Here is a 23,225-nt window from a genome sequence, read left to right on the forward strand (position 1 = left end):
GTGTATCGTGACTGAAAAAATTGGCATCAAGTTTTTTTTTTTTTTTTTTTCTCTTGTAGCGACAGGAATTAGGTTTTTGATTGGGAAACTAAAAGCTAGTGTTTTTGGAATGAATTTTTGGGATGAATGTGTTATCCAAGTATGAAGTGAGCCTTCGTGTCCTGCTATGTGGATCCTGATCCACTTCGAGATTTTCTGAATTTATGTCTAGCTCTAGTAAACCCATAGATAATGGGCTAGGCTCTGCTGACTGAAAATAAACATTTTTCTCTTTGTTGCTTATTTAGGGAAATTTATTATATAGTGTGAATTTGGAAAAAAAGAATGACTTGACTTGTTTGGTTGTAATTTTTATTGTAGACTCCAGAGCCTATGATGCCATCTCTTTTAATACTCTCTCAAAAATGTGAACGAATTGTATGCTGGCCTGTGAACAATCGACAGAACTGGTTCCATGCAGGTCTGTCTGTTAACATTGGCCCCCTCCATCCATGGTCACGCTTTCCGCAGAGTGAAGAGGGGCCATTGAAGTATCTCAACTAGACATTTGATTCTGCTAAAGCAAAACTGGTGTGCAGACCCGGGAAAGACGGGGTAGGAAGAAGGTTGATGGATGAGGAGAGGCGCTGTGGTTTAGGCCCCCTCAAGATGATAAGATGTGGCTCTCGGACTTACAGTAACGTCATCGAGAGTTGTGACTGATCCACAGGCACATTGTGAGCTCCCTCGAGGATTCAACTTTTAACATTTCTTAGCTTTCTGTTGCCAGGACGACGACGACGACTACTACTGCTACTATTACTATTCTACTACTACTATTACTACTACTACTACTTTTTTAAAGATTTATGTATTTGTTTGAAAGAGTTAGAGAGATTGATTGATCTTCCATCCATTGGTTCACTCTCTAGATTGCTGCAACAGCCAGGGTTGAGCCAGGCTTGAGCCAGGCTGAAGCCAGGAGCTTCATCCAGGTCTCCCATATGGGAGGCAGGGGCTCAAGTACCTGGGCCATCTTGCACTGCTTTTCCCAGGCCATTACCGTGGAGCTGGATCAGAGGTGGAGCAGGTAGGACATGAACAGGTGCCGATGTTGCAGGCAGTGGCTTTGTTGGCTACGTCACCTTGCCAGCAATTCTTGGCATTCTTAAAACTTACTGAGGGGCTGGCGCCACGGCTCACTTGGCTAATCCTCTGCCTGCGGCGCCGGCACCCTGGGTTCTAGTCCCGGTTGGGGCGCTGGATTCTGTCTCGGTTGCTCCTCTTCCAGTCCAGCTCTCTGCTGTGGCCCGGGAAGGCAGTGGAGGATGGCCCAAGTGCTTGGGCCCTGCAACCACATGGGAGACCAGGAGAAGCACCTGGCTCCTGGCTTCGGATCAGCATGGTGCGCCGACCGTAGTGGCCATTTGGGGGGGTGAACCAATGGAAGGAAGACCTTTCTCTCTGTCTCTCTCTCTCACTGTCTAACTCTGCCTGTCAAAAAACCAAACCAAAACAAAACAAAAAACAAAAAACCTTGAGGAACCTTAGGTTATATTGATCAGTATTCACTATGATAGAAGTTAGAAGTGGTGGGGCTGGCTCTGTGGCATAGCGGGTAAAGCCGCCGCCTGCAGTGCTGACATCCCATATGGGCACTAGTTCTAGTCCCGGCTGCTCTACTTCTGATCCAGCTCTCTGTTATTGCCTGGGAAAGCAGTAGAAGATGGCCCAAGTGCTTGGGCCCTTGCTCCTGCATGGGAGACCCAGAAGAAGCAACTGGCTCCTGGCTTCAGATTGGGCTCAGCTCCGGCCTTTGTGGCCAACAGGGGAGTGAACCAGCAGATGGAAGACCTCTCTCTCTCTCTCTGCCTCTCCTTCTCTCTGTGTAACCCAGACTTTCAAATGAATAAATAAATCTTTTTTTAAAAAAAAGAAATTAAAAGTGGTAACAGTAGGCCACTGCCGCGGCTCAATAGGCTAATCCTCCACCTAGCGGCGCCGACACACCGGGTTCTAGTTCCAGTCGGGGCGCCGGATTCTGTCCCAGTTGCCTCTCTTCCAGGCCAGCTCTCTGCTATGGCCCAGGAGTGCAGTGGAGGATGGCCCAAGTGCTTGGGCCCTGCACCCCATGGGAGACCAGGAGAAGCACCTGGCTCCTGCCTTCGGATCAGCGCGGTGCACCGGCCGCTGCGCGGTGGCCATTGGAGGGTGAACCAACGGCAAAGGAAGACCTTTCTCTCTGTCTCTCTCTCTCACTGTCCACTCTGCCTGTCAAAAAAAAAAAAAAAAAAAAAAAAAAAGACATCAAAAGTGGTAACAGTAAACATATTCATTAAAATACCAGAAATAAAAATTCATTAATTCTTAGATAAGTTGTATATTTGTGTGAAAAATAACTGTATTTGAAAAGAGATAAGTGTCATTTTCGTGCATTTTGTCAGCCTCATTACGTGGCTTGATTGAAGATCGGTTCTCAAATGTGCTTCTGCAGATTGGGTCTGTCAGCTGGAAGATTTCACTATAAGCTATGAAAGGATGAGAGTAAAAATCATAAATTACTTCTTGGTACTATTAAGAAAAGATTGAGGGGGCCTCCTGGGGAGGGGGTTCCTGCCTCACACTTCGAGAACCACTGGACTGAGTTACACATGTCTTGGGGACAGAGACCACTGCCTTGATTTCTTTTCTTCTGCTTCTTGGGGGCTGGTAAAATATTCTTGGATTCCGCAAACGTCTCTACGGATTCGGCTTTCCCCTGTAAAATTCCAGGGAAAGGAACCAGCCGATGAATCAGGCCTGGGCTTCCTTCTCCCGTACGCTTTCCCCTCCCTTAGTCATGCTGCAGGCATCCCTCCCTGCTCTGAGTCAGCCGCCGTGGAGGTGCCGCCGGACTCTCTTCACCATGTCTGGTGGCATTGCAGACTGCTTACAAATCAAGAGAAGTGGTTTAGGAAAAAATACTCTCTTCTCAGAACAATGAATTCTAGGAAGTTTGGAGGTTGCTGGGAGAAGGATGTTAGAGTTGTTTCCTAGAAACGCACTGCAGTGGGAGAAGTCTTTGCAGAAGTTTTTGGGGACCTGGTAGCACATGGGATCCACACTGCTCTCTTGGAAGCATATGGCGTCTTCCAATTTATATTTTCTCCACCAAGGCAGTGGCAGGTGCCGGAAGAGTAAGTGGGAAGCAACAGTCGGCTTTCCAAGTAACAGCGTTTTCATTTACCAAATGTTAGGTTGATGTTCCCTAAACCGATGGTGGAGAGATACAGACTTGCTGAAAGATGCATACTGTGAGATTAAGTTTTCAGACTTTGGAAAAAATGTGGGAAAACAGTATCAAAAGGTATCTTGAAAGTGACGTGGTGAATTTTGTATGCAACACATTGGTATACAACTGACAGGGTTTGCATTAACGTTTATCAGCTCCATCCGGAGAAATCTCCATGAAGGTAGTAGCATACAAGCAGTTGCTTTTACCTTTAACTTGCAAAGGAATGAAAGCCAAAATATTTTACAAACAGCATGATTTTGCCTGCTTGGTCTGAATGCATAGTGGCATTTCCTAACTGCTTGCCCCTCGGGCACATGTGTCATCACAGTACGTTCTCACTAATCGTCTTTGAACTTCTCTCTCTGTCCTTTTCTTCCGGGCGCATACCGCTGCCTTTAGCGCTTCAGCATGGAAGGCATCTCGAGTGTCATTCAGAATGGCCTCCGCCACACCTTCGGAAGTTCAGGTGGAGACAAACAGGTGCTCGGTTACCCTTTTGTCCCTCACCCCCTGCTTTTTTCATTGTCTGTGTAAGTGACCGAAAGCTGGCAGTTTTACTAATTTACTAAAGCCCCTGCCGAAAAGAGAGAAGTGAGAGTTCACTGTGTGGTGTTGTGGTGACAGAATTTCCCTTGCAGAAGCATTTTCCCGGCTGGACCGTAGGTTAAACGTGTTCTTAAGATGTGCTGTAGAGCTCCGTTCCTCTCACCTTTAAACAACTAGATACTAACAGTTTGACATCATAGATGGCGTGTATAGCTAGTCTGACCAAAAGTAACAAACTAGCATGTACTACTCGCATGCCAACAGCTGTGAACCAGGATCTCATTTTGGAGGAAAGAAAGCCAGATGATGGCGTCTTTGAGATTAGAGTTCTAGATTAAAAAAAAAAAAATGTACAGAGTCTGTCTCGTCTCCTTGAAGCAAATTCATGTGTGTTCAAGGATTCCTGTGGCCAGCCAATGCAGTTGTCTGCCCAAGGAAGCAGATGTCATTTATGTACAAGTCATACATGTGAATATGCTGTCAGATTAGATTTTATCTACATTTTTTGCCATAATTATTTAAGGAATATCACACAATGGGAGGCGCATCTACATTAACAAGTGTGCTTAACACCTCCTTTTACCATTTGAAGTTTTCACTTCAAAAAAGAAAACTCTTTAGGTTAGTTCTTAGGCGAAGCTTAAAAAAAGTGCAGAACGTGGCTTGTAGGCACGTAATCCAAAGGACCCTCGTCCACCTCCGAGTGTTTGTCTTTCCCCAGAAGGGAGAAGACGTCAGGGAGGGGGGTTCACGCTGACTTTTGCAGCTCAGAAAGGGGCTCCATGAAGGGAGGGTGGAGCATTTTTATCCTGGTGCCTTCCGCCTCTCCCGTTCCACAGGATGGCAAGGCACTCACGCACCAGCCCAGGAGTGGGGCAGGGCGGCTGAGGGCGCAGCCCACTGGCCAGAGCATCCTCAGGCTTCTCCCGGTTGCTGGCCACATGTGCAGCGAGGGAAGACCTCTGAGAGCATTTTTCTGGCCTTTCGTGGGGTGTTCTTCCCAAAGAAACACGTTTGGTTGTACAGTTGGGCTTGCCGTTGTTGATGTCTGTGCGAAGATGTTACAGCACCAAGTTTCTTAAAAGATTGAACACTTCCTTTTTATGACTTTTCCGGACCTGGTGGTCCGGTTATTGTTAAGCAGTTTTCTTTTTTCTATGCTGCTTTTTAATTATGAGTGGGCTGATCGCTGTGTGAGGATTGGGAGTAGAGCTGAGATTAAGGGCATGGGGCTACATAATGGATGGGGCAGAAGAGATTCCAAGTACACACCAATGACTCTATGCGAGCAGATGCAAACCTTACCGGACCATATTTTTTGGTGGTGGTGATGAGGTCCAAGTAGGAGAGTTTTGCCAATCAGTTTTGGATTATGTTCCCTTTGGAATATAGTCACAGAGCCCAACTGTGGTGCCTGTGAGCGTTCACGAGCAGGGAGCTTGGCAGCTTGTCTCCTTGTCAGAGGTTCATTTTCATCATTAATTTCCCCCTAGTCTGTTTGCTCCTTTCCTTTTGCTCATCTCCTTCAGTACCTAAAGACACTTCTAACTACTTACACAATAATATAAAATAATAATAGTTAGCTTCTAAACTTATTTGAGTGTGTCTTTTGTTTCTGGAAGAAGCTGGTACAGGTTTCTTGAACTCGTCATGTTTCCATGTTGACCATTTTGTTCAACCAGAATAAAAATGGTCTGAACCAGAATTATCTGGCTGTTGGAAATTGATTTTTTATGTAGATCTGTTAAAGCTATATTTTCAATTTAATTACTTTTTAAAAAATGTTGAAAAAATGTAAGGTGAATGTAGGTGAGAATTCACTCTAAAAATGAACAAACTGAGCTTACCATTTTCAGAATGAGTTCTTTAAAATTTTCAATAACTGAAAAGGAAAAAAAGGATTATTTATGTTTATATCAGGCTTGTGTGAGACAGATAGATGTGGATAAAATGAACTCTGAAATAATGATGCCTTTATTCTTATACATATCTGTGTTTTCATTGCCAAAGTGGCCAGTGTTCCATAAAGTAGACTCCCTAGTAGCTTTATCCGTTTTCTGAAGATAAGGGAATTCAGCTTTAGTGACACACTGTGTTTGTCTTTTACCTTGGCAGTATTTGACCACAGTCATTCCTTATGAGAAAAAAAATGGACCACCGTCTGTTGAAGATCTTCAAATATTAACAAAAAGTGAGCAAAGACAAGATTAAATTGTTTCCTGATTTGCTTTTGCTGCTTCTTAAAGACTTGATTTTAGTTGGCTGGTTTTGTTATTGTTTTCTTTGTCAATTTAGGATTGTAAATGGTGGATGTCCTGATTTATTATTAATTATTTATTATTTATTTAATTTATTTATTATTTATCATTATTGAAACCAAAAATTGCTGTGATATCAAACTGATATTACTGATGCCTGTGCTGTGCTGCTTTGTATTTTTTTTTTTTGTGTTTTTCTTCCTTTTGAAATATTCACGAGCTAAATTTTTGGGAAAAAATGTGACTCGTATTTCTACCACCTCTTGTGTAAATACATATTCATATACCAGTGAGTTAAATGCTTTATGGGTCATATGTAACCGTGGCTGTCAGTAACTGAAGAGGCAGGGTATAGCCTAAGCCCCCCTCCCCCACCATTCTTATCAATGTAGAACCCAAGGCAGTAGATATAAGCAGGACGTAAATTGATGGTAACGTCTTAAGAACATGCATTCATTCAGCAAATATTTGGTGAAGACCTACTCAGTGCCAGGCCATGCTTTGGATACTTGAGATGCTTCAGTGAACAGAGCAAAGATCAGCCCCCTCACCCCAAGGGGCTTACGTTTTATTTGTGAGATAAAAATATTCATTATATTGTGCATCTCTTAGACATGAACGAGCCCAGAATTCGGGCTCTGTCCCTATTATCCGCAGAGATATCCTTGGAAATCACTTATCCTCTCTTGGTCACATTGAATAACCAGGATAAAAATGGATTTGTATGTGGGATTTGCAGTAAGTCACAACCAATCAGCCTTGCTTGCCTTGCCCTTAAAATGAACAGACTGAATTGTTAATCAGTTAGGTTCTTTCTGATTATAAATATTTATGATAATGACTGAGAGGGAGCCAAATGAAAGAACATCACATGGCTGGATTCATTCATTTCTTTATTTAAAGACTTATTTATTTGGAAATCAGAGCTACAGAGAGAGAGGGAGTGACACAGAGAGATTGATCTTCTACCTGCTGGTTCACTCCCTAGATGGTTGCAACTGCCAGGGCTGAGCCAGGCAGAAGCCAGGAGCCAAGGGCTTCATCTGGGTCTCCAACATGGGTGGCGAGGGCCCAAACACTTGGGTCATTTTCTACTGCTTTCCTCAGGCCATTAGCAGGGAGCTGGATCGGAACAAAACTAGCACCCATATGGGATGCCAGGACACAACCTAGGGCCCATATGGGCACCAGTTTGAGTTCCAGGTGCTCCACTTCCGATCCAGCTCCCTGCTAATGTGCCTGGGAAAGCAGCGGAAGATGGCCCAAGTGTTTGGGCCCCTGTGCCCATGTAGAAGACCCAGATGAAGCTCCTGGCTCCTGGTTTTGACCCTGCCCAGGGCCTTTTGGGAAATGAACCAGTGGATGGAAGACCCCCCCCTCTCTCTGCATCTCTGCCTTTCAAGTAAATAAATAAACCTTAAAGTTTAAAAAATGGTTATCTTGTGAACATTTAGGGAGAGATCTGAACTTCAACTGTTCCACCTATAGGTATTAGCCAAAATCAAGAATCAGCTTTTATGGATGCATAGTCTTCTTATTAGAAGATGATTTTATAATAATGATAATAATAATTATATTTGTCATGTTAGTTATGGCTAGTACACAGCACGTGCTGTGTGCCAGGCACTATTCTAAGTCCTTTGTGTCCGAATTAGTGACTTAATCCTCATAACAAGCTTTTGAGATCTAATTATTTCCCTCATTTTACAGATGAGGAATTGTGCACAGAGTGATTAAGTAACTTAAAGTCACACAGTTAGGAAATAAGGAAGCCAGGGTTTAACCCCAGGAGGGCTGACGTGACAGTTCCACGATGTCGCCTTGTCATTTACTTGGGGAGAAACACTGAGGTATTTTTACCAGGACGCTCTGGAGGAAGTTTGAGCTGGCAATTACAGTTAATTTTTGTGTCTTCCTGTACCTGCATGGCGTGGATTACCCACAGTTTTGGCCTTTATGTAGAAGGTGGAATTGTCAGATTCCCTTCTGGGTGAGGAGCAGGACGCCTGGCAGGTGCTGGGGGCTGCCTCACAAAGCCTGTTCTTCAGTTTGGTCTTTGCTTTACAGGCTTGTGGGAAGTCTGACAGATCCACTCCTGGGGAGCACAGGAACTCTCTAGAATGGACTGTGACTAAACCCAAGTTCTGCGTAAATAACGCGATTCCTCCCTCCTGCCTTCCGTGTCTGGGGCTTTTACACTAGGGAAATGAATCTCGGGTCAGTGGAATATTCTTACCTTGGTAAGGGCCTGCTCACTAACATGAGGTCTTGAGCCTTTACGTTCTATTCCCTATACAGAAAAGCATCCATAATTTGTAGGAATCAGTTATATAATGAATAAAAGCTGCAATGATTGGAATTAAACATTACTTTTTGTTTATCTGGGTTTTAAATTGTTGCTGCTTTCATTTTCTCCTTTGCTTTGCAGTTCTCCGGGCCATGAAGGAGGACAGTGAGAAAGTCCCGAGCTTGTTAACTGATTATATACTGAAGGGTGAGTTGTATAATGGAACGGGCACACAATAGTTGGGGTGTTTTGGTTAGTCAGGAAACGCATGGTCTTGCGAAACATAACTTACAAATGCACAGCTTTTATTAATCTTACCATGCAGGGCAAGGAGACACACGTGACTCACATAGGCTGCAGACATCATGGATACATAAAATGTAACTTGTACTTAAGGTCGGTCCTGGGCTGGAAATAACATTCACAGCTGAATTATAAACATCAAGGAAGGCAGAAGAAGAAAATTAGCAAGATATTGCCATCGCCTTTCGGGTATCAAGGGCTGACTCCTGGGCACTGGGAGGTTTGAAGATGGTGGTATCTGCCATCTTGGGGATGGTAGTGAGGGCCTTAGTGAGGGTAGATGAAGGAGCAGACAGCCAGTCACTTAACAATGCCTAAAGGTCTGGTGTGAGGGACAAGGAGATGTGGCGAAAAAAGAATGGCCTTCCAGAAACCCAGGGCAGTGGCAGGAGAGCCAAAAATGTTGGAAGCAAGATGGGGGTGCACACAGGATGAGGACATTGATGGAGGAAAAAGAGAAGGGAGGAGATCCCTTACCTTGCTGCAGGAGCAAGGTAAGACAGGAGGGGGCTGCAGAACCTATGACCTGTAGCAGTCACTCAGAGGACAGATTCTCAGAGCATCACCAAGCACACCTTGCGGGGCTGGGATGGAGTTGTGAGGGTGGGCCTTATCTCCTAACATTTCCCTTCTCTGGGCGCTCTCTTCTCCATCAGTTAGCCGAGCCCCAGGAAGGTTAGGGTTCCTGAGACATCAAGACATCTCACGTGGGCCCTCTCTTCAGCCACGGTTTCATAAAACGTGGCTCTCAGTGGTGTACACGGGTCTCCACGTGGGTTATACTCAGTGTCACTGAAAGAGACTTGGACATTGAAACAGGAGCCAGCTGTGAGCTGGTTACCATGGGGGCAGGAAAGAGCGAATTGACATTTTCCAGTAAGCTGTATGTTTTTGATGGATGGCTTTTTCTCCCAATATGATTCTGAATTTCTTTTTTATTCCTGACATCTTTGTTTGCTTTTGTGTTGTGCTAGCATTGGTTTGAAAGCTGGAGTGTTCCGAGGTTTGTTCTAGACGCAAAGCAGGAATGAGACGAACATGAAGGACATGTCTTAAATCTCAATTGCAGTGGGTCCCCAGGGCACGGCCATGAGGGCCAGGGCTAGACTGAGCTCCTGTGGCTTCCCGGCTTTCTCAGCATTTGGCTGCATGCAAGGCTTTCGAGCCCAAGAGCAGAGCACTCTGGGGGAAGCCTGGTTCCGAGTACTTCACTCCAAAAGCCTCCCCTGTGGTTATGAACCTGCCTTGACCGCACGCCATAGGGTTCTGTTCTGTGCCGGCCCGTGCTAGCTCTGCTGTGCCTGTGTCTGACGGGCTGTTTGTGTGCACGTGCCTGGATTTGCCCTGGCTCTGTGTTGCAAGGACTGGGTGGAAAAGATGCCAAGATTCAGACAGCACTGGTGACTCTACTTCAAGGAAACCCAGAGGGGAGTGTTACGCCGTGGGGTGTGTGTGGGAAGGCGGCGATGCGGGGTCAAGTGCTCTCTCCCACCCATCCTGGAAACGCACAGCCTGCTAACTGCTGTTCCTCTGCCTGGAAGGGGGATGCTGCTCAGCAGGTGAGCTCTCCTTCCCCTTCTATGGCTTTGTCCTTGTTGTTCACACAGATGAGTGCGCTTCGCCTCCTAAACCCACCATCTTTGTTTTCATGCAAAGGCCGGAAGTGAAAGAAGGCAGAAAATGGCCTTATTTGGCCTGAGTAGGTCATGCTTCCTATCATCCCACTGCAGCCACACCTGCCTCCAACAAGAATACTCACCACTCAATGCAGAGATGTGGCTGCCACGTGCGGATCCGAGAAAGGACAGACTCTCGCACCCTTCTTTGACTCCCCCCCCAGAGCCTGCCTGCTGGTTTAGGGCTAATGTTAGCGGCTTTTCTCTCTAGGTAGTGCCCTAAGAGACATGGCCTTTTGGTGTCTCATTTCTGGGAAATTCTAATACAGTGTGTCTTGGGAGAACTCATTGTTGAGGGTAGCCTCGTAAAACATGGCTACTGTAGGTCCTTCCATTAATATGTGGTTCTCATCACTCAGTGGTGTCTTTATATACATATAAAATGTATATAAAATATATGTACGTTGTGCATAAAGGCATACAAAAGCTGCATTTCTGTCTGAAAGTGTTCTGTTTCTCCCCCAGTCCTGTGTCCCACATAGAGCGGCGTTACTTCCGGAGCCGTGCAGTCTTCTGTGGACTTGCGCTGGATTTCCCGTAGCATTATTCTCATCATTCTGCAAGCTGCCCACCGCGACCTTCCTGCTGTTGGAAACCCAGCACACTTGAACTTGGGTTTGTGATTCAGTATTAATAGATCATGACTTCACTGATTCTTTGTATTCTAGAACCAAGAGAACGATGGCACTATTTTGAATTCTGGAGATGCTTTGTTGGATCTGCTAACAATTCTGAACTGTTCTTTAGAGTGAGGGAGAGCAATGTTAGCCATGCATGTGCAGTCACATGTTTTATTAACTGATCATGTGCCCATTTGGGTTTTCATGGCTTTCTCTGTCACACTGCACTGAAAGGCTGGACACCAGCATTGGCAGATTCGTACTATAGCAAGGGCAAGAACCAGCACTGATTTTTGTGAGAAAATCCCAAGTATGCGCATTACCTGTCAGTATTGTCTAGAAAGACCGAAATTCAGCGCACTGAGGCTGTTCCTGAAGCAACCCCAGACCACGCATTGCTTGTTTTATAGTGACCGCTGACACTGTTGGGACGGAGCGGTTTTATAGCCTGCTGCTGCTGCTCTGCCTCTCGTCTAAAAACCGTTCTAACCGTTCACTTGCCACTCATCTTCAGACTCTTGCTGTGGCTCCTGTCTGGGAAGACGTGTGCCTCCTAAGGTGCTCGAGAAGCCGTGTGCGGCAGCACTGCCCGGCTCGCGAACTCTGTTGTTTCAGTCACACCTGTGCACTTGCCTCAAGGACTAACTCGAAAGACAGCTACTCATGCATACGTCACTGGTCACACACACTCTGGCCAGTTTCAGTCAAATCAGTGACATTTAATAAATGTAAAAAAAAAAAAAGTGTCATGTGTACTTCAGAACCTTTTTTTTGGGTGGACTTTCCCTCCTTGCAGTGCAAACCATTTACTCTTCATTCCATGCAGAGTCCATCCCTCTAGTCTGAGAGCCGCAGAAACCCTGGTCAGCCCCGTGAGGCTACGGAGGGGACACGAGGAATTTTCCAGATTGTGCTGAGTGGCAGAAGTTCTGATTCACTTCTGGGGCTCTGAGACATTCTGAACACTTTGAGCAGCTGCCTCCCTTATAGAACGTGAGTGTAGCAAGCACCCTGTTACATCTCCACGTAGGCACCTGTCGGCACACATCCTTGTCTCCCTCAGGAGCTGAGACGCTGCCACCTTGAAGACAGCAGACTGGTTGAGTCTGGTGCCAGCTTGGCATTTTAGGCATTACCTAGTGGTATAAGAAACTTGAGATGGTTTTGTTATTTTACCAGCGTCTTATTTGACAGTGAAGATGTGGAACTTATTTGCCTCTTCCTCTAAAACTGATGGCTACTTGCACAGTAATAGTAATCTGAAAATATTAGGCCTTGTACTAGAGAAATGCAGCATTAAAGAGCATACATTATGGAAAAAGGTCTCGGAAGATGTGCTTTTTGCAGACTTGGTGGTGAGCTGTCTATAGCGCCTTCCTGAGTTGATGCTTCTGGGGTATGAATGCACACCTGTTGTTTTCCTACCACCTCAAAGTCCCCCGATTTTGCTGAGTAAGAGCTAGGGCTTCCTCCTGGCGACCCTTCTGTCCCTTTTTTTTTTTTTTTTGACAGGCAGAGTGGACAGTGAGAAAGGGAGAGAGAGAAAGGTCTTCCTTTGCCATTGGTTCACCCTCCAGTGGCCAGCGCACCGCGCTGATCCGATGGCAGGAGCCAGGTGCTTCTCCTGGTCTCCCATGGGGTGCAGGACCCAAGCACGTGGGCCATCCTCCACTGCACTCCCGGGCCACAGCAGAAAGCTGGCCTGGAAGAGGGGCAACCGGGACAGAATCCAGCACCCCGACCGGGACTAGAACCCGGTATGCTGGCGCTGCAAGGTGGAGGATTAGCCTAATGAGCCGTGGCGACAGCTTGTCCCTTAGTCTTGACATGTGACTGACACAGGCAGGTTTTCTGTCTCTGCTGTGTACGTTGGGGGGCCCCTTTTTGGCAGGTATTCCTGCCTAGAGCAGCACAGGGGCTTCTCGGGATGTGGGGTGCACTGGGCTGACACTCTTAACAGGGCTGCTCACCTGCTGGGTCCCGATATGGGAGCTCTTGGAAAGTTCAAGTGTGTGATTTGACTTGCAGGGTCTACCTGTTGCCAAGAACCAAGTTGTAAATAAACCCTCTGCACTTTGTTTTGAAGAAAACAAAAACCAACTGTGGAACTGTGGTGCACTCCAAGTGCCATATATCTATTTTATTCTTCAGGAAATTATATTTGTTTTTCTCTTACAAGAGCACAACAGGAACCAAAGTAAAAGAGTAACAGATACAGCACTCAGGATAAATCATATCTTTAAAATAATAAAAAAAATTTACACCTTGTCCTATATCCTGTTAGTATTTTCATAATATGGCCATGATTGAAAAAACAAAAAGCAAGCATTTACAATTTTTTGGATAAAGACTTTTTATGCCAGGAATGGATTAATTGTCAAAATTTTTATACTAATCAGGTTGATGTAAATCTATTTTGGTAACATCATTAACAAATTTATTTTGGAAATAGATAAAAATATTGCCCCTTGATAAATTTTTTTTCCTTTGATGCAAACAGCTAGAACACCTTTTTCTTTCTTTTTGATATTCTAAGACAAAAAAATGGTTAATCTTCAGATTAATAAATTAGGTCATTATAATAATAAATTAATTTTTTTTAAAGTTCAGCAACCTCTGTCCAAGTATTTACAACAATACTTGAAAGTTCCTTTACAAAACAGAACACATTTTCTTTTCACATTAAGCATACTGGGTATCTGTGTCTTTCACAACAAGCATTTTTAAAAGAAAAAATCAATGCACAAATGGGTAATTAGTATAAAAGTGCTAAGAGCTGTTTGAAAAGTTAACACTAGAGTATACAGTCAGTTATATTTGAGGCAAACTACAATAAACTTCCAGCTTATTGTGGACAATATTCCAGTAGTTGTTTCAAACAGTTGTTTGAAAAGAAAAAAATCCAGGAGCTGATTAGTGACACAGATAAAAGCGGCCGTCAATGTCTGTGGCCAGTGAGCCAATCGAAAACCAACCAAAAGCAAATCCAAATGAAGATGATTATATTAATAAAGGAATACCCTCTCCGTAGCAGGTGTGATGCTGGCTGCTCTAGGTGTGTATACATTCATTCATACATACACACACACACACACACACACACACACTCACTTGCTCTCACACTGTCACACATTTTTTCCCCAATTAAACTGCAGGTTGAGTGAGATTTTATATCACTCAAAAATTTTGTAAGTGATCAAAAGCACTGATATGGAATGCCTGTTTATCTGCCTTTGTTCTGGTTAAAATCTCATAAAAATACATTCAACAGGAAAACATAAATTGTATGTGTATAAATATATATGTATATATTATATACACATGCACACAAATACTTTTGTTTTTGAAGCATAAGATACATAAATATTCCTATAATTGCTAAAGTTTAAAGAGGCATTATTTTTTCTTGAGCTTCAACAAAGGTGCTTGAATAATATACAATTAAAATGAAGTAGTTTCTATTTTGTAGAATCAGTATATAATAAAGAAAAAAAAATCCCCAGTCTTTTTTTTTTTTTTTTTAAAAAAAGCTTCTTAACCAGAGCTTCAACAAAAACTATGAACAACCAAGGACAGAACAGAACAAAGCAACAACAAACAGTGAAGTGTAGCCCCTGGAGATGCCTGGTGTCCTTCACCCTCTCTCCTTCCTGCCGCGCTGTTCTAAGAAAAGCTCCAGCGCTCATATCGAGAAATGACTCCCTCCGATCACGTTCCTGGCTGACTCTGCTAGGAACTGGCTGATTGGCTTGGAAGGAAACAAAAAGCAGCAAAAAGTATTAACTGTATAGATCCTTAATAACCCGCGTCAGAGAAATGTCGCTACCACATTTCCCTTGCTTCCTCACTGCCTACTGCAGTTGTGACTGTATAGAAAAGAAACTTGTGGCTTTAGACCTGGGATGGCTATCGAGAGTTCTGAAGCGCGCGCCTGGTGGCTCTAAGGTGGCTGTGGCAGCTGGAACGCGAGGCTTGTCTGTCTCCTGCGCACTCAGGCCTGAGCTTTGCAGCAGCCAGTGCAGTCTTCAGAGCAACAGGAAGAATCTCCTCTGGGCCACTGAGCTGCTTTGATCCCACTGGGCTTCTCCCCGAGCCGAGCTGACCAGTTTTTCTTCCCAATACCGCCCTCCCGCCCATTTCCCCCAACCAAACTCGCTGTCCCCGCCCCCAAATATCTCTACAGCTATATTACAAGCAAATATACCTTAGCAACTGTAAAAACTTTGGTTCTAAGAAAACACTTGGTCAGTTACCTTGAGGAAAGGTGGGAATGCTTGTTCTGCACACTGCTGTAGACAAAGCCCATCCCAGTTAATTCTTAGCGTTGTACATCAAGTCACAATCCAATACAATCCACTAAGCAAGTGCACAAACTCTAGTTTACTTTTAAGAGCAGATTGAGTCGCTTTCTGTGTTTCAAACCTGACCCACGTTGCCTGTCTTCACACGGTCTGGTAGAAATTGTCTGCCTGTAGATGGTTCTGTTTTTGCATGCTGTAGAAGCCACTGAATCTCGCATCGGGTTCAGCAATTCTTAACATTCGCTGGGAACTGTCCACCTGGACTCGGCTTCCCTTCTTGCAGTCCACAGACACCAGCTGATTGTTTAGGGACGAAGGCTGTTTAGTGAGGGGAGGAGAACCACAAAGAATTAGCTGCTTTCCATATCCCACACGAAAAAGAACTGACTTCCTAACGCAAGTGACGTAAGTGTCACGATTCCTTGTACATGGACTGTTACACCCTACTCTCACAGCTACTATAGGAGGACTGCCATGAGGGCTTCTGACACAGCACATTTAAATGGTGAGTGGTCAGTATGCCGTCAAAGAGGTGACGGAGTGAAGAAAATGGTAACGATTTTCAAATCCTTGATGTGTGGGCTTGTATTTAAGAGGGCAGGGGACTGGCGCTGTGGCTCAGCGGGTTAAAACCCTGGCCTGAAGCGCCGGCATCCCATGTGGGTGCCAGTCCGAGACCTGGCTGCTCCACTTCTGATCCAGCTCTCTGCTATGGCCTGGGAAAGCAGTGGAAGGTGACCCAAGTCATTCGGCCCCTGCATCTGCGTGGGAGAACCCAGAAGAAGCTCCTGGCTCCGGGTCGGCGCAGCTCCGGCTGTTACGGCCGATTGGGGAGTAAGCCATCGGATGGAAGACCTCTTTCTCTCTCTCTGCCTCTCCTCTGTGTAACTCTTTCAAATAAATAAATAAATCTTAAAAAAAAAAAAAAAGAGGGCAGAAGGATGAGTGGAGGTTATTAGGTGGGCTGATTCTAAAGCAGAGACAACTGCTAGTCATTTAGGCTAACAGCATCACAGGCTGGGCCAGCCTCTGTGTCTGGGGCTCTTCCAGCTTTGGACAGTGGCAGCTGTTCTTGTTCAGTGCTGCTTCCTGTCCCGGCCTGTGCCCAAGGCATCGCTGCCCGAAGAAAACCAGAGGCAGAGTGACCATCTGGCAGGAGCTGTATATGGAATGGTGCACTAGATGAGAAACTGGATTAAATTATTCAGGCTGTTTTCAATTGTTAAGATTGTACATTATAAAATAAGGCACACTAAATGCAAAAGGTAGAATTAGAGTTGGGAGGAATTGCGATTTATTTTCCTTTAATGTAGTTTACTCTTGCCTTGTTAAAATACAGAGGGCTTTTGTATTGTCTCTCAATAGCAAACCTGTCCCTCTCCCTGTCTAGTCTTACTTTCCACAACCCCTGAACCATTACTGCCTTTCCCTATTGTGCTAGCCTTGGGCACACCTGCCTGTCTTCACTTCTGAACGCCATCCTCATTCCCTCTGCCTCTCCTCTTGCCCACTCCTGAGTATTACATCACCCTACCTTTGTGATTTCTCTAATTCTACAACACAGAAGACTGAAAAATACCATGTGATCGACTTTTGTTTCTAGTAGAAACAACAATGATTTAGGAGTCAGTTCAGAGCTGTTTGTTCATTTGAAAAAGTACATCCAGGAAACTGACCCATGAGAAGTGAGGATTCATCCACCAGTGGGTGACAGATAACTCACCCAGTGATCACTCCAGCCCTGGGCAAGTTCTAGACTGCTATAACTTGATATGCATTTGAGGCCATGGATAGTAAAGCCAAAATTTCACTAAGTAATATACAAGACGTCAAGCCATTTTAACTTTCTGTGGACGGTACCTTAGTTGGTGTTCGATACCAGCACAGCAGTGGGATCCACTGTTTCTTCTGATTGATGAAGAGGAATGCTATTAGGACTGACAGGCATGTTACTATGGGAACCACCACGGAGGCGATGGAGTCCAGTGAGGAGCCTTCACTCGAGTACACTCCGTTGTTCTCTCCGTAATCCACCTGGAGGTGACCCATATCTAAAGAGAACAGATTATAAGCACTTATGACCTAAAACAGAATTTTTAAGGATGATATTAATTACACTATAAGTAGATATCAGCAACTTGGTTTTATTACTAACCACTGCTTTGAATTTAAAAGCTGATTAAAGGGGTCAGTGCTGTGGCACAGCAGGGTAGGCCTCTGCCTGTTATGCCAGCATCCCACATGGGCACTGGTTCAAGACCTGGCTGCTCCACTTGCAATCCAGCTCCCTGCTAATGCATCTGGGAAAGCAGCAGAGGACGACCCAAGCCCTTGGGCCCCTGTACCCACGTGGGAGACCCACAGTAACCTCTGGGCTCCTGGCTTCAGCCTGGCTCTGCCCTGGCCATTGTGGCTATTTGGGGAGTGTGCCAGTGGATGGAAGATCTTTCTTTTTGTAACTCTGCCTTTCAAATAAATAATAATCTTATTTTAAAAAAGTTGATTAAAGTATATTGTTGACCCAAAGAGCACAGGGCAAGGTGCTTAGGGATGGGTTAAAAAAAGAAAAGCTGAGTGAGAATGTCAATGATTGGGCATGATGAAAATGGCTTTAGCTAATCAATAAAGTAAGAAAATGCCTAGGTAGCTTTTAAAAATTAAAATTAGTCTCTTGACAACACTGTGAGGGGAGTGGGCATTGTGGTGCAGTGGGTTAAGCCGCCGTGTGCGATGCCCACATTCCATATTGGAGTGCAGGTTTGAGTCTTGGCTATTCTGCTTCCCACCCAGCTCCTGCTAACGCCTCCTGCGAAGCAGCAGGTGATGGCTCAAGTGTGTGGGCCTTTGCCACCCATGTGGGAGACCTGGATGGGAGTTCTGGGCTCCTGGGTGCGGTCTGGTTCAGCCCTGGCTGTTGTGGGAACAGTATCTGGGGAACGAGCCAACAGATGGAAGATCTATCTCTGCCTTTCAAGTAGATGAAAATAAAAAATAAACATTTAAAAATATATTTTGATTATCATTAATATATATGATCAACTAAGATTTAGATTGGAAACAATACCTTAGCCCTCTGCTTAATGGCCAACAGGAAGATAGAACAAAGTATGTTGTTCTGTTTCCTGAAGGAAGAACTAGTGAATTAGCACAAAACTATTCCACAATCAGGAGGTAGGTCTTTTGGTTGATACTCTGGTTCTCTGAACTCTAAGAAGAATGCCTTCTTAAAATTTGGAAAACTCACTAGGCCTATCACATGATTTTTCTACTTATTAATTTTACTGTACAGGAAACATCTGATTTTGCTCTCACGAATGAAGATCTTTTTTTCCTTCATTCTTACAGTCAATGTTGCAGACAGAATACATAATAACTGGGAACACTCAGGTTTGCTTATTTTTCTTTTGTGTCACATAAACCATCATAGTCAGGTTTTCTAAATGGATCAAAGAACAGTTTAGTGAAAGGCACAGGACACACATAGTGAAAAGGAGTTACTTTTAAACTTCTGGAAACTCAGCTCACCACGTAACATAGCTTTGTGGTGTTAAGATTGGTTTAGAATTCTGGTTTTGTATTCATGTGCCCTCTTCAAGTGTTCCAGGGCAGGGAATGGGAAGGGAGCATTAGCGATCATTTATAAGAAGTGGGAAAAGGAACGTACTTCTCAGCATCAAGAAAAATGCCAAAGATAACGGTAAAATTTTGATGGATTTGGGTTTTAGATATACAATAAAGGAATGAATTTTTACTTTCCAGTATTTCAGATGATACAAGATGTGGCTTTAGAAGTACGTGTCATACAAGGTTAAAATTAAGGAAAATCCTGGTGAAAGGAAAATGAAGTTTCAGCTGAGCTGTTTATAAAACTCTGTCCTTTGGTTTTGTTTTAGTGCTAAAAGCATTGCCAGCAAAGTTAGCTTTGAGCTTTCTGGCAGCCAATGGAAAACATGGGAACAGGTATAATTGATGATTCACAATGTCTATAAAATGAAAACAAATTACTTGGCCTTGGAGAAACACATGTTTTCTCGCTACTGACACGTGAGGAAATTTCAGGAACTTCGTAACAGAGGTCCTATGTAATGAACAGGTCCTCCAAAGGCCACAGAAGCAAGGTTGTTCTTGTGACTGCAGCCAGGCATCTAGAACAGGGCCTGGCACGCTGCAGGCCCTGATAACTGACTGAACGAATGTAAGCGTGATACTGCAGCACATTCAGTCTGAGCAGTTATGTAAGGAGCCAAAACACTGGGTTCAGGAATTTGGCTCCCTGGTCACCTGGCCTGGTCCAAGCATAACATTTAGAGTATCTAGAGTAACAGACCATTAATCTCTCAAGCAATGACTATTGCTTCTTCCAAAACAAACAACAAAATTGTACCATGATGATTTTGAAAATGTGCTGCGAGTAGACAGGAGGCAGTATTGAGTCACGGCTAAGAGCAAGTTCATACTATGTTCATCAGGAGGCGTTAACTTTTAGAGAGAAGGCAGTATTGACAGGGATTCAGCCTTGATTTACCATGTAGTTTTTAAAAGACCAGATAAAATCCTCATTTTGCACAACTGAAAGGATAGAACAAGAAAAAAAGGTGACTGGAAAAACATCAACACATACAAGACACTGGAGCCTCACTCAGTGAGGCTGCCCTGAAGTGGAGCACAACCTAATGCATGAACGCGTAGGAGAATACACAGGGAAAACGAGGACTCTTCATCATTCTGCTTAGAGAGCTTATTCACACATAAAATTTTGAGAGATGGCTTAGAAATCCCAGGCACTAAGGTCTTGAGACTAGGAACATATTTTTTTCCATCATCACGGAGTCTCTGAGCATGCGGGGCCAGGAAGGAGACATTTACTCAGTTACCTGCAGACTTACGTTACCCATGGGTAGTGTGAAGTATATTCTGGACAGGCAGCTGTTACCTGGGGGGGTCATTATTTGAACTTAACTTGGGCAAACTGTTTAGAAATACTAATAAGCAATTTTACACACCAGGAAAAAACCAAGCCAAAGTAGACCCTATAGAATGTTAGACAGATGTCAGTTGACTGATGCTTACCTCTCGGGAGGTGGATGATGTCATTTTCACCTGGTGTGGGCCACATGGGAACTTCAAGGTCAATCTCTCCGTGGTGATTTGTCTTCTCAATAGGTATATTGGTTGGTTCTGGGACATACATTTCTAAAAGAAAGAACAGTTTTTCCTAAGAGATGATGGAGAAGCTGCCTTACTGTTGGCTTGTGTATTCTCAATCCAAATGGAATAGTCAATACAGACATGAAAGACCTCGCTTCTGCAAACACATCATTAATGTTAGAGTCACTGGTTTTCTAATGGTGGAAAAGATGTTTTATAACATTTAAATAAAGAATAATTTTCTACCAGGGTCTAAAACCACACTATTTCATGTCAAATGGTGCCTCTATAGTATAAGCCGCCTGGGGACTGTACAATTGGAATGTCTCTTACTTCCCACCAAATATTGCACTCGAGTAACTGTTGCTCTCTAATCCCTGAATGTGAAATCCTTTATAAAAATGTGTCTTCAGAGTTTGAGAAATGGCGTCATTACAGCATCGTTCATTCTTTGTGCATTTTTTTGCCATTTCCCCTCCACGCTCCTCCTCCCATGTGGGAATGGATGTAGGTCGACCTCATGAGTGTGGCCTGAATCAAGTCTCAGGTGTTCGTTATGTTACCACTGGAACCACGTGGATGGGATCTGAGTTTCAGCAAATATCCTGACACTGTCTAATTTGATCATATGTGTACTTTGATCAGAAAGATACTACATGAAACAAAACTATCTGAGAAGAATGTTCTTTATACCAAGTATATGGTTTTTTTTTCCCCGTAAGGCCAGTTCTAATAGGGACCAGAGCTTTTATCAGTTCCTCAAATATATTTTCATTTTTATACTTCATCTGACAACTAGCCCATTATTTTACAGCAAAGAAATAATTCTTAAGAAGCTCCATTTTTAAGATGTGACAACATATTTCCTCTTGGATATGTCCTGCCATATTATTAGCTGATTTTGTTTAATTAGCTGACTTTAATAAAGAGGCTACTCAACATTTGTCATCTTAAAAATGCTCACTACAGCCTGAGACCAAAATAAAATACATAAAATATAAGGTAAAGTAGGATTAACCATACTCTGTGATTGCAGCCATCATTTTCTGTGCCGAATTTACCAGGTCTTCAAGAAGTGCGTCCAAGATGAATTTGAGGGAAGGGGAGAGTGACAGAGACTACCTGCTAAGTTTCCGATGTGGGCTAAGTATCGTTAAGGAAATTGCTCAAGATTATGCATCTAGTAAATGACAGAGCTGGGGATTCAGTGTCCTTCTGTGATTCCACGGCCCAGGTTTTTCTGCTGCCTCCAAGAATAAAGTCAGTGCCCTTGGTCTCCTAGTTTTCTCTTCATTTCTTCAGGAACGCTTACAGTTTCTAAATGGTCAATGGGTCCTGTCAACTCTGGAATTAAAAATGGAATTCACTAAAAATATTATCATCTACAGGAGCAGGGGCCTGAGGATACACCAGTGGTTTTCAATTTTGCTTCCCTCATCTCAGTCACCTGAGAAGCTTATAAACTGTGCTGATGCTCACAGCTCCTGATTCGGTACGTCTGGACCAGGTGATTTGGAGAGGCGTCTCTGTGTGTAGGGGGATGGTGTTTAACCTGCCCACTGAGAAACGCTGGCATGAAGTGCAGACTTCCCGGATGAACTTGGAAGAAGAAAATCACTGTGGCATTTATGTGACTTCTTCAGTGCCCCTTCCCTCCCTAGTCCATCCAGCCCCCGGTGTTGAGTCTTCCCACGACAACAGGAGCCAACTTGCTGCTGGCTTCTGAGGCCTCAGTGTAAAAGGCAAATGGGAGCTCGACCCCACCGCGCCTGTGAATGTCAACAGGCAAGCAGCAAAAGCCTCTGCAGGGCCCCGGAGCTGGGGTCAGTTCTGCCCCACCCCAGGTGTGTCCCTGGTTGTGAGCACTGAGCAGCAGCTTTGGTCTTCTTGTGCCACATGTCTGCCAGCAGGTAGACTTCTGGTGAAACCCTGTGCAGCAGCAGAGACCGCACAGGGTGAGCCTCTTCCGTTTACCAAGGCTGTACCTGGCCAGGGCAGGGCAAGTCAGAAGGATCCGTCTAGAGCGAAGAGCTGGGTCTTCTTCAGGGATTACATCACCATTCGCTCAACAACACTTCCTGAGCAGCTGCCACGTGGCAGGCGCCGGGCTAAGTTCCGGGGGTACAGCTGCGAGCGAGGCCAGTGCTAGCCCCTGTGTTCCTGAAGGTTTTTCTCCCCAGCCTGCGGCGCTGCGCTTTAAAACCACCCCACCTCCTTCTCCCTCACAGACTATTCACTGCTCCAGTACACAGTCCAAGGGGAGAGAGTCATTTCCCTTTCCTCTGAATGTAAGAGGGAAGCTGCCTTTGAGCAGTTTTGCCAAAAAGAATAAATCTTTCAGCAAAACACGTCTTCAGGGAAACAAACAGAAGTGGAGTTTCAATGCTTAGACTCTGGCCTTCCATGGCCAAAACTAAACCCAGCCCCAGACTCTGAAATACAAGCCCTGGCAAACAGCTGCTGGCACTGCAGAGACCAAGCCAGGATAATGACACAAAACTAGACCCCACCCGGCCATTAAGACCATGGGCACACCGTCGCAGTTTAGAATCACTCCTGTGGTCATGTTTGATAGGAACCTTAGAGTAACTCACAAAAGAATTTATTAGGGATATGTTTTACCTTTGCAGGCAGCCAGGCAGTTGTAAGAGTCACTTTCCTTGAAATGTCCCTTTCTGGAACATGGGCAGAGTACAAGGGGCTCACAACTGAGGACACCACTTTTCTGGGAAATGGAACGAGGAGTCTCATGTCTGCTAACTTGCTCTGGCAATGGTAATGTACTTGACCTTCCTGCGCCTCACTTCCAATCCCCAACCACCTAAGTGGCTTG

At 44.5% G+C, this 23,225-nt stretch overlaps 2 protein-coding genes across 12 annotated transcripts in view; one reads left to right on the forward strand and one right to left on the reverse strand.

Annotated features, from left to right (window-relative positions):
• FEZ2 (fasciculation and elongation protein zeta 2) overlaps positions 1-12,264 on the forward strand; it is a 39,875-nt gene extending 27,611 nt beyond the window's left edge. Inside the window, exons 6-10 of one of the 5 annotated variants that reach the window (XM_070069257.1) lie at positions 3,653-3,733; positions 5,915-5,990; positions 8,486-8,551; positions 9,622-9,650; positions 10,789-12,264. In XM_070069257.1, the coding sequence (XP_069925358.1) occupies positions 3,653-3,733; positions 5,915-5,990; positions 8,486-8,551; positions 9,622-9,632 (234 nt within the window). In that variant the 3' untranslated portion in view covers positions 9,633-9,650; positions 10,789-12,264. The other 4 variants (XM_070069256.1, XM_008254547.4, XM_070069258.1 and 1 more) reach the window with 4 other exon arrangements.
• A 785-nt stretch (positions 12,265-13,049) lies between these two features.
• Positions 13,050-23,225, reverse strand: part of CRIM1 (cysteine rich transmembrane BMP regulator 1) — a 208,363-nt gene continuing 198,187 nt past the window's right edge. For all 7 annotated transcript variants that reach the window (XM_051842985.2, XM_051842986.2, XM_051842989.2 and 4 more), the window contains 3 exons: positions 20,315-20,437; positions 17,105-17,295; positions 13,050-15,562 (listed from right to left, as the gene is read on the reverse strand). In XM_051842985.2, the coding sequence (XP_051698945.2) occupies positions 15,386-15,562; positions 17,105-17,295; positions 20,315-20,437 (491 nt within the window). In that variant the 3' untranslated portion in view covers positions 13,050-15,385. The remainder of the gene's footprint in view (positions 15,563-17,104; positions 17,296-20,314; positions 20,438-23,225) is intronic.

The sequence above is a fragment of the Oryctolagus cuniculus genome, chromosome 2, assembly GCF_964237555.1.
Source record: "Oryctolagus cuniculus chromosome 2, mOryCun1.1, whole genome shotgun sequence".
Taxonomy (NCBI): domain Eukaryota; kingdom Metazoa; phylum Chordata; class Mammalia; order Lagomorpha; family Leporidae; genus Oryctolagus; species Oryctolagus cuniculus.